Source organism: Rhincodon typus, chromosome 8 (genome assembly GCF_021869965.1).
Source record: "Rhincodon typus isolate 14 chromosome 8, sRhiTyp1.1, whole genome shotgun sequence".
Taxonomy (NCBI): domain Eukaryota; kingdom Metazoa; phylum Chordata; class Chondrichthyes; order Orectolobiformes; family Rhincodontidae; genus Rhincodon; species Rhincodon typus.
The window spans coordinates 39,045,055-39,058,181 of record NC_063339.1 but is presented as its reverse complement, the minus strand read 5'-3'; the positions used below and the strand labels follow the sequence as shown (position 1 = coordinate 39,058,181).

The 13,127-nt window shown below is 36.6% G+C and overlaps 1 protein-coding gene across 1 annotated transcript in view; it reads left to right on the top strand.

Annotated features, from left to right (window-relative positions):
* The window catches only part of LOC109915958 (RAC-alpha serine/threonine-protein kinase-like), a 103,726-nt gene extending 91,355 nt beyond the window's left edge, over positions 1-12,371 (top strand). Inside the window, exons 6-11 of the mRNA XM_048600104.1 lie at positions 1,345-1,476; positions 1,677-1,742; positions 3,074-3,142; positions 4,298-4,423; positions 4,704-4,832; positions 12,201-12,371. Coding sequence (XP_048456061.1) covers positions 1,345-1,476; positions 1,677-1,742; positions 3,074-3,142; positions 4,298-4,423; positions 4,704-4,832; positions 12,201-12,371 — 693 coding nt within the window. The remainder of the gene's footprint in view (positions 1-1,344; positions 1,477-1,676; positions 1,743-3,073; positions 3,143-4,297; positions 4,424-4,703; positions 4,833-12,200) is intronic.
* Positions 12,372-13,127: the final 756 nt, after the last annotated feature.

Sequence of the window (13,127 nt, the reverse complement as noted above, 5' to 3'; positions counted from 1 at the left end):
ATGACTCAGCAGAACAGTCTGTACCATCTATAAGCTGCACTGCAGAAATTTGCCAATGCAACTTAGCATATTCTAAAACCATGACCCCTTACTATCTCAAAGAATAAGCACAGCAGATATATGAGAACACAATGACTGTGAAGTTCCCTTCCAATCCATACAAAACCCCAATATTAAAATGTATCCTGTTTCTTTAGTGTCACTGGGTCAAATTCCTGGGACTCCCTCCTTAACAACATTGTGGGGCTGTGTACACCATCGCAGTGGTTCAAAAGGGTAGTTCATGGTATTTTCCAGCCAGCAAAACCACATCCTGTAAGTGAATAAAAATAAATTACTCCCACCTTGTTTTTTTTAATCCCAAGTAATTTTCTCCTTGGGTTAGTTGAGTTTTGAACAGAATTTCGAAAAGCTCTTTTGAAGGGAAGGGTCTGCGTAGCCACTAAAATGTTTGCATGACATCAGTTCCCTCTGTTTAAAACAAAGTAAATCTCTGGCTGCCTGTTTCTTCCCACGTCTACACCACTCGGTCAAAACATTTCCCTCTGAGTAGGGTACTTGTTACTCAGTGTTCCTTCAGAGTTCAGCACATGACAAGTTTCTTCTGCACTGTTCACCTCTTCCCTGGAGTGAATTCCTTTTCTTTCCTTCACTGACTGTATCTGCTTTGGTGTCGCCACGGCACCTTTTGATTTCTTGTCCTTTTTTATGAAGTGCGGCCGATAACTGCAGTGAGGACCATGATCTTTTTTCCAATGCATCAGTGGATAGACCTGGTGGATCTCAAAGCAGCTTTTATCCTCATTGCCAGTTTTCTTCTTATTCAGGACCAGCAGGCTGAAACGTTAGCCTGCAAGGGCTTTATTAAGGTGATGCTCACACTCAATGGGCAGCAAGATTAGACTTTTCCTGCCCAAAGTGGCAGATGATGTCATCATTATATTATGTGATTGGACTGTTAAAGTGACAGTCCAGCATACTTAAACAAATAAGTAACAACGAGAATAAAGCATGTAAGTGGAATTGAAGCCTATGTCTTCTGATCTTATGTCTGCATTTTTAGATGCAAAGAAATCAAAAAGTGCTTTTGAGTGCTTCTCAACCACAACCTGAATCTGCTGTTAGCGCAGGGGCGTGTAACTCCTTGAGAAATCTTCTTGTATTTTTTGACATACAAACATACAAATTGGGAGTAGAAGTAGGCTAATAAAATCTTCCACGTAGTCATTAATACTTTGTAAAATAAATCTTTAGAAATTGTATTCTGACTCTAAAATTTTGAATGCATTTGGTCTGTTTTGTTTTCTGTTGGACACTTGTTGGTCTTTGTTTGGTGTGTTGCAGACTATGCACAATTTTGAATACTTGAAACTCCTTGGAAAAGGCACATTTGGAAAGGTGATTCTAGTAAAAGAGAAAGCCTCTGGAAAATATTATGCCATGAAGATTCTAAAGAAAGAAGTAATTGTAGCAAAGGTAACTCTTAACAACATTCATCACCATTAGTGCTGGAAGATAGCTTAATTTATGAAGCTTCATTGACTATTTTTCTGTAAAACCTTTAATCTTCTAAAACAGTCTATTCATTTACTATCTGTTATTTGAATTGAAATTCAGCTCTATTATTGCTATACCTTGGTTTTTCTCGATCTACAACTCTTTTATCTTTTATGCAGGATGAAGTAGCACACACTGTGACAGAAAACAGAGTGTTACAAAATTCTAGGCATCCATTCTTAACTGTAAGTACTTATTCAAATACTACAGGAGATGTTAATTAACTACTCTGTTGCAAAAGCTCAAAATTCATGCATACAATACATCCAATTTGACTTTTTTAATTATACAATTTAATTTTTTCATTTGAACAGACTCTTTCGGATCTTTCATAGAGAGCAGCCAAAGCAAACTGTTCAAATGAGTTTTTGAAAGTGCATAGATTATTATGCTTTTTGAAATGCACTTTATGATTTTTAATTCAATTTGATCTTTTCTAGCATCAACATTTTGTGAAAGTGAAAGTAGTTCTCTTGACATTGCGGTGTAATCTATTTGTACGTTACTCGAGGAGAAGTTTAGAGTTCCAGAAATTTGATTGCACCAGACAGTAAAGGCCTGAAGTGTGAGCTTGTTGGGAAGTAGAACATCTCAAGAGTCTTACTGCCCCACCCTAAAGAGGAGAAAGAAATCAACCTCTCTGATGTGGCCTCAATAGCAGATTTTGACCACATCTCAGATGTTGAGCATTTTAGATATCATTGAAATGACTAAATTGATTATCGTACCTTATTTTTCAACTCCTACCTCACTTTGTTTTGTGTTCTGAGATTTAACCCCACAGCATACTTTAATAGCAGCCAAAATACCTTGCAGTTAGGACTAATGCTGTATTCATGACATGGAATATGTTTAAAAATAAGCCCTTGCAATGAATTCAATTAAATTAAAGACCAAGTAATAAAGTTCCTTTCACCTTATTGTCATGGTTACTGCAATACTGTAAATCACATATTCATCACAATAGTACATTAAAAAAAATCTTTTTGCAGGGAAATTTTGTATTGATTGTGTAAATGTTATGCATATACCTTAAATGCTTAAAAGTTACGTCTAGTACCTTGCGTAGTGTTAGCAAAGGTAATATTTGTACAATCAAATATTTTATTCCTGAGCTGTGAACTATATAAGTTGTGTATTGTACAAGTTAATGAATCCCTTCCTGACTGATCTATATACAAGTAGAATTTTAATCCATGATGTTTTCAAAGAAAAAATTCTTGATTTGCTTCATTATTTTTCGCTGTATAAGAGTTTAACTGAGACTTAAGGCAGAGATTAGATAGTTTCTTGTTTCTGGCAAAACTAAAATCAGAAAAAATGCATGTATTTCTGTTCATAAGAGTAATACCCAACTGATGAAGGGTTCAAGTCAGCAGTGGCTTTTCATAAGAATCAAACTTTATTTGCAGCGCAGAATTGCTATTACTGATTAAATGACCTAGTTATTTAAACAAAAGAAGCGGTTTATTTCTATTAAATTATGTTTCTGATTTAAGGTATTTTTGTCTTCAAGGCATTGAAGTATTCTTTTCAGACAAATGATCGTTTGTGTTTTGTTATGGATTACGCAAATGGAGGTGAGGTATGGAGGAAATTTATTAATTGAGAAAGGACATCCAAAATGTTTGCTTTTTTCCCTGTTAGATTTCCTTTCCTGTTGTTTTTAGGATATTCCTGGTTGAATAAAGGTTTATAACATAGTATTGTCACTTGAGAGTTTGCGTTCTAGAAATGATTGGGTTTTTGGTTCTTGTACTGTGAAAGTACTTGTTTGTTGTTTCCAAAAAGTTAGAAAGTCATTTTTTTAACGGTGAACTAAATTTATCATTTCTAATAAAGCACAGGACTTCAGTGAAATGCCTAGTAAGCTATCAGGTGAGTTAATGTCTTATTTACTAATTTGAATTTTGTGACTGACGAAAAACAGATGGCCATGGCTATAACTGGGCTTCAGTATGAGAAGAAATTATTCCTACCAGCAGAAGTGCCATTTAGCTTTCAACAGTCTCCAGGCTGCCCAGGGCTGGAAAGAAATCTCTAGGCTGTCTGGAATTAAAAAAGATAACCGAGGAGTGATCCTTCGCTGTGTTTGAGTTTCTGTAAAGAATATTGGTGTGAACAAGGAATGAATTTTTCTCTCTGGTTTTTTTTGATCATTCCAAATTATCTATATGATGAGTCAGTTTTTATTCCCTCTTCTGCATAGTAAACTTATGTTCTTTTGATAAAAGTATTTTGATAGTCTCGTGTGAATATATTCAGTGACTGACCACCATGGCAACCAAATTGCAAAACTAAAATTTATGTTCTATTAAGCCAGGTTTCACTCTGGGATCTGACTGGTCCAGTACTACCATCAGATGGAATCGTAACACTCAGTACAATTTAACTTTTACTATGATAAGAATCACAGCTATTGACCATTGCTGATGACAATTCTCAGTTAACGGTGCTTCTACTTGTAGTGACTGGAAGATGCAGAAGAACTAAAGTTCTAAATAATATTTTCCCCTTTTCCTTTTACCCAATGGTCTAAAATCAGATGTAATATCCCTCCCTTTATCTTGGCAGAAATGATTCAGCATGGCATGAATGGGCATTGAAGCCCATTGAACTCCCCTGGCCTGTGTGGCTCAGTACTTATTGGACAAATTTACAGAATAGTTGACTTATAATTGAAACATGAATAACTATGGTCAGTATTTTTTGTAACTCTTAGTATATGTTTTTATTTCAGTTATTCTTTCACCTGTCAAGAGAACGTGTTTTTTCTGAAGACCGTGCCCGTTTCTATGGAGCAGAGATTGTCTCTGCCTTAGATTATCTCCATTCTGAAAAAAATGTAGTGTATAGAGATCTTAAGGTAGGAAAGACATTGTGCAGTGCATTGCATTCTTTGAGTACAGTAAATTGTTAATAAGAAAATGTGCTTGAGTGATGTAAAACATATCTCTCTTTGTGGAATTACCAACAAGATTTCCCAAAAGCGGGTATTGAATCATTCAAATTAAAAATCGTATCTTTAAATTGTTGAGTAAAGTGTCAGGGCATTCACCTTTATACGTGAAAATTAATTTAATAGTTTAAGCTGATTAGCAATAACTAGTTTCTTTATGCTCAGTGTGTTGCTTAATTTTGTTTAGTTGGAAAACCTTATGCTGGACAGTGATGGTCACATTAAGATAACTGACTTTGGACTTTGCAAAGAAGGTATCAAGGATGGAGCAACTATGAGAACATTCTGCGGAACTCCAGAATATCTTGCACCAGAGGTTTGTTGTTTTATTTTATTATTTATTTTTATCCTGTGACCTTTTTTTGCTTTATCAAATGAGGGATAATGTGACTGGAGAACAAAGTATGCTTACCACATTTACTTTCCACTGTTAGCATCAAGCATTTCCAGGTGAAATGCTGTTCAACCTGATGTTCTATTTAAGCATATTTCTGCTGAATCTCAACAGCATACCTTAAGTCAATCTTGTAGTTTTCTGATGCACTAGTGTCTGTGTGTTTGAGTGAGGTGCCTGTTTAATGCCAATTGAACTGCTGGCTAATCCATTTGTCTTACTGATCTGAACTTAATGGAAACAAATCTTATTCAGACTCACTGCAGCATTCCCTCATTACCATACTGCACTGTGAGAAGAGCTATCCTTCATGATAGACTAGACCAGGCCGTAGCCGCTCTGCCAGATGGACATTAAATGACATTATTTGAAGAACAGCAGGGGTATATTCCCAATGTTTTGGCTAATATTTATATCTTAACCAGTATTTTTAAAAAAAAATGTATTTAATGGTATTGTATTTCATGTCGGACTTGGTTGTGCTAAATTGGCTGCAGTATTTCCCAACAGTGACTACATTTCAATAGCACTTAATTGTCTATAAAGTACTTTGAGGTGTCCATTGGCTTTAAAAGATTTTCTGTAAATGCGTATCGTTTCATTTTGCACAAAACATAGCATTGAAACTGGTGTTAGGATAAATTTTGAGCAAAGCAAAGATTCCTTCAAATTTAAACTAATTTAGTTAGTAAATCCACTAAGATATATCTCTAAGCACAAATATCAGGATTTACTTTGATAGCAATATTTGTCTTAACAGTTTTTGGAATGGCAAATTGTTAATTTTAACACACTTCCTCACCTTTTTAACTTCCTCATCTTTTAACCATGAGATTTTGTTGCTAGATACTTGGTCCCCTTTGCAAATACCACACTATGAACTATTTGTTTCTCTCATTTGCATGCTAGTAAGCATTGAAGTATCACTTCGGTAACTTTGGAACCTTAATGCAATTTTTAAAAAAAATTTACTTGACTTGAATCACTTTCCTGTCATCAGTCTCTGTTTGTTTTGAAAATTCTACTGTTTGGAGTATTTGGTTCAAACAACAGGTCTGCTGAGGAGTTTGCAGCACAGTAATATCTTGTATTAATCAATTATAAGTGCCTTAAAATACAGTGCTTAGATGCATTTTGAAACAAAAAAAACTGGCTTTTTGAAGCTTTTAAAAATTAGGATTGTTGAAACAACATTAAAATATACTGTAAAATAAAAATATTTAAATATGGTTTAGCAATCATAGGAGCTTTAATCGTGTTGTATGCATATTGTGTGGTCTGGCAATTTCTGTAAGTCCATATGACCTGATATGAGGTTGTAAACTTCATTGATACCATTTTCAGCTGCAGTTCAAAGTACATAATGCTGGAAAGCCTCACTCAATAGATTAAGTGAAGATGTTTAACCAATAAATTTAGGGTGTCACCAATAAAATTTATTTTCAACCCAAGGAAAGTGTTTTGCGACATTCCTTCAAGAAGCATATTTAAGAAATTGGTGTCAAACTTAAAAGAATAGTATAGTTTTCAATATTATTATCAATGTGACTCCAAGACCACAGCTTTAGGTATTTTTCATAACCATGTTTGGACTCTGACAAGAGAATAGATTATAGGAATTTATGAAATCTGAACATATAGATAGGTTTGTGGGGCATTGACATCAGTACTGGGGAAAATGGGATCTATATTGATTGGATGATCTCCAGATGAACCATGATGGGCCCAATGTTCTTACTGCAAAACTAAGGAAGTAGCATGAAGTCAAGATTAAATAGTTCAGGCAAGGGATAAAATTTGGGAATATGCAATAAATCAAAGAGTAGAATCAAGGCCAAAGAGAAAAGTATTAATACATGAAATTATAAATAAACTGTGAAATTACAAATCTAAAAGTAAACCAAGAGAAAAGCCTTGAATTTACAAAAAGAATAAAATGATTAAACTAATGGCCCTATATCTGAACGCATATAGGATTTAAAGAAGAACAGCTGAGACCAGAGCACAAATAAAAACAAATAGGTACAAACAGTCATTACATAGAAATGGCTGCAGGATGACATTGACAGGGACATGAATTTTCAGACATGCAGGAAGCTTGGAAAAGGTGTAGAGGTGGCTCTGGCAATTAATGCTGGATTACCACTATAGAAGGGGATGACCTAACTTCAGGTAATCAAGATATGGGAGCAGCTTGGGTAGAGATGGGAAGTGATAAAGACAATAAGTCACTTATGGGAGTGATGCTCAGGCCTCTAGTAGTAACCACACGATAGGGTGAAGCGTAAAGGAAGAAATAATGAGCCTATCAGAAAGATATGGCGATAATCATGGGAGATTTTAATCTACATACTTACTGACAAAGGTAGTCTAGATGAACAGTTCATAGAATGTTTGTGGGATTGTTTCTTAGAGCAGCATGCTCTACAGCTAATGACAAAGATAGGTAGTGAAGAGTACTTAAAAAGGCTACAAAAAGATTATAGGTAGTTGAAATCAGTGGACGAGGATTTGGCACAGCATAATGTGAGGAAATGTGAAATTTTCCAATTTATGATGGAGAATTAAAAGGAAGCATATTATTTAAATGGTGAGGGATTGCAGAGCTCTGCAATGCAGAGGAATCTGGTGCCCTATTGCATGAATTGGCAAAGGCTAGTTTGAAATTACAGCAAGTAATTATTAAAGCTCACAGGATGTTGACATTTATCACAGACAGATTTGAATACAAAATTAAGATATTTATGTTTCAGTTGTACAGAACATTATTGAGACCACACCTGGAGTCCTGTGCACAGTATTGGACACCTCATTTAAGGAAGGATGTAAATGCTTTGGAAGTAGTTCAGAGAAAACTTACCAAATTTGTTCCTGGATTGGTTGGTTTTTCTTATAAGGAAAGGTTAGATAGACTAGGCTTATATCCAGAGGAATTTTGAAACGTAACAGGTAACATGATTGAAATATGTAAGATCTTGAAGGGTCTTAACAGGGTAGATGCGGTGAGGATATTTCCCCTAATGGGAGAATCTAGAAACATGAGTCACTTTAAAAATCAGGGAGTCCCATTTAAAGAGATCAGACAAATTTATTTCTCTGAGGGTCATGAGTCTGTGGAACTCTGCCTTGAAGATATCCAAGGATTCTGCTTCCACCACCTTTTCAGGTACAGAGGTAGATATATTCTTGTTAAGTAAGAGGGTGAAAAAGTTATGAGGGATAGACAGGAGTGTGGGCTTGAGGTTAAAAAAGTAAGATCAGCCATAATATTATGGATTAGGGTAGGAAGCTTGAGAGACAGATATGCCTGCTGCTGCCCCTTGTTCCTATGTTTCTACAATGAATATAAACATACAGGAGTATACTCTTGCAACCACCTTTTTAAGTCCATGTTGCACTGAACACTGGTACTATTGAAAATATTTGAAAATTATGCTGTCATTAATAAAAGCCGAAGGTGGGCAGAAGAATTCCTTCCATTAAGAAGGACCTAGAGATGTTTAAAACTAAGAACAATTTGTTCAAGTCTGGATCATTGTGCTGAAGTGCAAATTTAAAACCCCGTGCATTTTCTGTTTGCTAACCTCAATGATGCACTTCCATTGAAAAAGTGGATGCTTCTTTTGCTTTAATGTCATCTTTTAACATGGGTTCTGGAATGTAAAATAGTTGCTTCTGTTTACACAGTTGTTGCATAGTTGTTTTTAGCTGCATGATGGAATTTGGTTCTGGGAATGGGAGTATCTTGGAAATGTGAGCTTCTGGTTATCAAAGGCTTCAGTGTTTATCACTGCCTTGGTTCCTCTTGTAAATTGTGTTAAACAGCTGTCATGCGTTGTATTTGTGATATTCTAGTGCTACCCATTTTAACAGACTTTGGTTTTCTCATTGTTTCAACGTAATATTCACAAATGGGGATGTGGTGTGGGCATTCTGCAAATGCCATCAGAGTTCCTTTATTTTTACAGCTGAGTTACTTAACAACAGTCTGTGATTAATCGAAGTCACTTTTATTGATGGTACCTCCACGAACTATGTAAAACTTAACAAAAAAAAACAGGAGCCTTTCCAGAGAGTCATTCCAGTTGAAAACAATTATTCCAACTTGCAGCTTCCCTGCAATGAATAACAGGAGATATAGACCTGTAGCAAGTCTTAGGTTTGATCTCGGCTTGTAAGCTAGTGGAAGGCTGAGGCAGTTCATCTCAGTTGCTTTTATTAGGGAGGCAGCCAGTGGGGAGCACTATCCAGCAATCCCTGTTGGATTTTTCTATGCCAAATGCAGACTGACTGCCCTGCTTAGTCAAATAATAGCAGTTCTGAAGAAGAATCAAATGGGACTCCATGTTAGCTGTTTCCCTCTCCACAGATGCTGCCAGATCAACTGAAAGTGTCCAGCACTTTGTTTTTATTTCAGATTTCCAACATGCAGAATATTTTTTCTTGCTGGGTAAGAAAGACTGCAATGGTCTGAGTTTTGAGATTTAATACTGATAACTTCAGAAAGTAGATAGTAGTTACGCGCAATCCAAAGCTAAGCTGGTGGTTCTGCTGGATGGTCTTGAGATACAGAAGCTAGCAAATTGAAGAGCAAGATGGCAAAGCTTGGTTGTGATAGTTTGAGTGACTATACCTTTCTTATTTCTTTGAAGAGTTCTTGGCTTGTATAATTTTCTGGCTGAGGAATGAGTGAATTACTGTCTCTGAGCTCTCACTGCAATTAATGAGCTGTTGGATTAATGGAGCTGGTTTAAAAAAATCTGATTGGAGCCTTTCTTAGAAATTTGCATGGAAACAGCAACTGGGACTTCTTATTATGCAGTAGAACTCATTCAAATAGTTAATAGTAAGGTTAAGAGGGAGAATTTTTTAGCAAAGGTCACCGTAATAGGAATATTAATAATGGATGATGTAAAAGTGAAGTGGGACCAACTGCTTTTGACATCAAGGCTGCAGTTCATTGAATGTGGCATCAAATAACCTTAGTCAAACCCAAGTCACTGGCAATAAGGGAAAACTTTCCACTTGAATTCTGAAGGTGGTTATTGAACTCAAAATATCAATTCTGTTTCCCTCTTTGCAGATTTTGCCAGATCCCCTGAGTTCCTTCCATACCTTCTCTTTTTAAAACTTTTGACTTGTTGGAGTCATATCCAGCCCAAAGCAAGCTACTTGTGATTCTTGGTGTTCAAACACATTGGTCCAAGGATGTGACTATTCGAGTTCCTCAGGATAGTGTCCTAGGCCCAACTATCCTAAGCTGCTTTATCAATGCCCTTCTCTGCATCATAAGGTCACAATGGATAGTTACTTGAGTTTAATTGGTGTCCTGTGCCATTTGTAAGTTCTCAGATACTGAAGTAGTCCATGTCCATATACAGCAAAACTTAGACAATGTTCAGGTTTTGACGGAGAATTGGCAAGTAATAACTGCACTGCACAAATGTCGAGCAATGACCACCTCCAACAGGAGAGAATCTAACCATCGCCCTTGTAAAGTAACAGCATTATCATCTCTGAATCCCCCACTATCAACATTCTGAATGTTACCATTGACCAGAAAATGAATTGGACAGCCATATGCATACTGTGGCTACAAGAATAGGTCAGAGACTGGAACTGTTGTGGGAGGTAACTCACCTCATGACTCCCAAAGCCTGTCTGTTATCTCCAAGAGACAAATGAAGAGTGTGATGGGATATTCTCCTTTTGCCTGGATGAATGTGGCTGCACTTGGAATAATTAAATGGTATTGAGCCTGCTTATTTGCTATTCCATTCATCACCACAAGTATCCACTTCATCCACCATCAATGCATAGTGGCGGTAATTTGCCGAGACAATTTTAACAGCACCTTCTAAATCTGTGACTTCCATCACCTGGAAGGACAAGAATAGTAGATCCATGTGAGCGTGCACACCTGCAAATTTCCATCCAGTCATCCTGATTTGAACAATATTCCATTTGTTTGCTATTCTTTGGCCAAAAACTCCCTTCCTAACAACACTGTGGGTATACCTACACCAGATGGATATCACTGGTTTATGAAGGCAGCTGACCATCACCTTCTCAAAGGCAAGTAATTAGAGGCGAGAAACAATGCGGCTTTGCCAACAACACACCAATTCCCTGAAGGAATGAAAGAGAGCTAGCTGTTGGTGTGCGAGAACAGCCAGCTCAGCCCATGCACTTTCATTAAATGCAATAGCTGAATGTGGCTGGGAGGTTTTTTCCTGACAGCACAGCTGACAGCAAAAGGTCTCCAGGTAAAGAGCTCAAGCCTGAATATTTCCTGTTATAATCCTGATCATGTTGTAGGGTAATTGTTATATAAAAGTGAAATTTTCCAAAAAAATAACCTATCTCAGTTACCTCTGTTTAATTGATTTTTAAATATGACATGGTGTTATTAATGGAGAAACAGCAATGCAGATTTGGCTTACAAAATCAAAATACTGCCAATGCTGGAAGTCTGAAATAAAAGCAAATGGTGCTGGAAATATGCAGTTGTTTCTCCACCACAGATGCTGTCTGAGTCAGATTTAACATTTCAGATCTGTGACCTTACATCAGAACAAATCTGCTATGCTCAGTTGTTTTAAAGGAGGCACAAATAATAAAGGAATTGAAACAGTTCAATTTGAACTAATCCAAAGTACACTTATGAAACTAAATGATAGTGTTTTTGCATGTGTCTGTTAACTCCCTGCAACTAGGAAGGCCCAGGTGTACTAGTAGACCCTTTCTCTGGAGCCATGTGGAAAGGAATTGAAAACAAAGCTGTTGTTTGTATTTAAAATGAGAACTTGAGACCCGATGCTGCATTTAGGCAGTTTCTACAGATTATTATCATTGTAGAATCTAGTTTTAATCTTTTCCCTCTCTGCCTTATTTCAGTGTTCCTAGTGTTGTATGCTTTAATCTAAGGAATATTGATAATGCTGATTTGCTAAAATTGTCTCCTACCTTCATTTAATGGTGGAGCAATGAATAGCCATGCTGTTGCAGAATTAACTCTGTTGGGCCAGTGCAATATAACTTGATGGCTGTTCCTGCCAGTAAAGGGTTGTTAGTATGAAATGGATCAAGAACTCCAAGTGGGGATTTAAAATGACAGCTGTGGAACTTGTAATAAAACACACTGCAAGTCAGTATTGCAAGCACCTGAAGAGGGGGAGGGTAAGATTAATCCGAATTAAGATGCACTTAATTAACTGCAACATCTTTGGAAAGTTGCATCTTTTTAATTTTCAGTTTTGTTGATTGGATAATTCTGAATTTTGGGTGCAGAGCGATACCTTCCAAGCAGCAAAAAAGATTCTGATTACTCTTAAAAGAGTCGATGAGTGTAGCTCCTGGAATTCTGGCTGGCAAGCAGCTGTGTTCCTCCTATACATATATGGGGCAGCTGTACAACCAGCTGTCGCTTGGTTTGAATCATTTGGGCAGGAGCTGCTGTAAATAGACCTGTGTGTAAGTAACATAATACCTGCTCAGATTCTTGTCAGCAGATGAGTTTTACATTTCTCCACAAACCTTTTTAAGAATTAAAAATGAGCAGTTACACCAGCTAATAATGCTATTAAGGAGGTCAGTGAAATCACCCTATGAGGTAATTTCAGAAGACATTTGATTCTGAACTCAAAAGAAATATTTTTTCTTGAAATGTAAGTTTAAATTCAGCAGTTGTCTTAATTTTAAAAAAATACACCATAAAATAAATTTCCAAACAACTTAATAAGGCTCCTTAGACATCACTTTACAAACGCATGACCCTCACCACCTAGAACAACTAAAGCAGCAGATACATGGTATCACTACCACTTGTGGGTTCTCTTCATGGATCACACCATCTTGACTTGGATCTATATCAGTTCCTTCACTGATGCTGGGTCAAAATCCTGGAACTCCTGTTGAGAAGCACAATGGGTGTACCTACATCATATGGACTTCAGTGGTTCAAGAAGGTGACTCAAGGGCAATTAAGTGGGCAATAAATGTCTAGACAGCAATGCCTAAATCCCATGAATGAATAATGAAAAACAAGTTAAACTCCCTGAATAAATTCAAAGACCCAGCTTCCATTGTGTACACAACTTGGTACACAAATACTAAGCCACAAACAATGGACAAGGTGCAATTTTCAAGGGCTTCTAGTTTTGTATAAAAAGGAAGGTTCATGTCAATTTTCTGATACCTAATTGGTCACAAACTGAG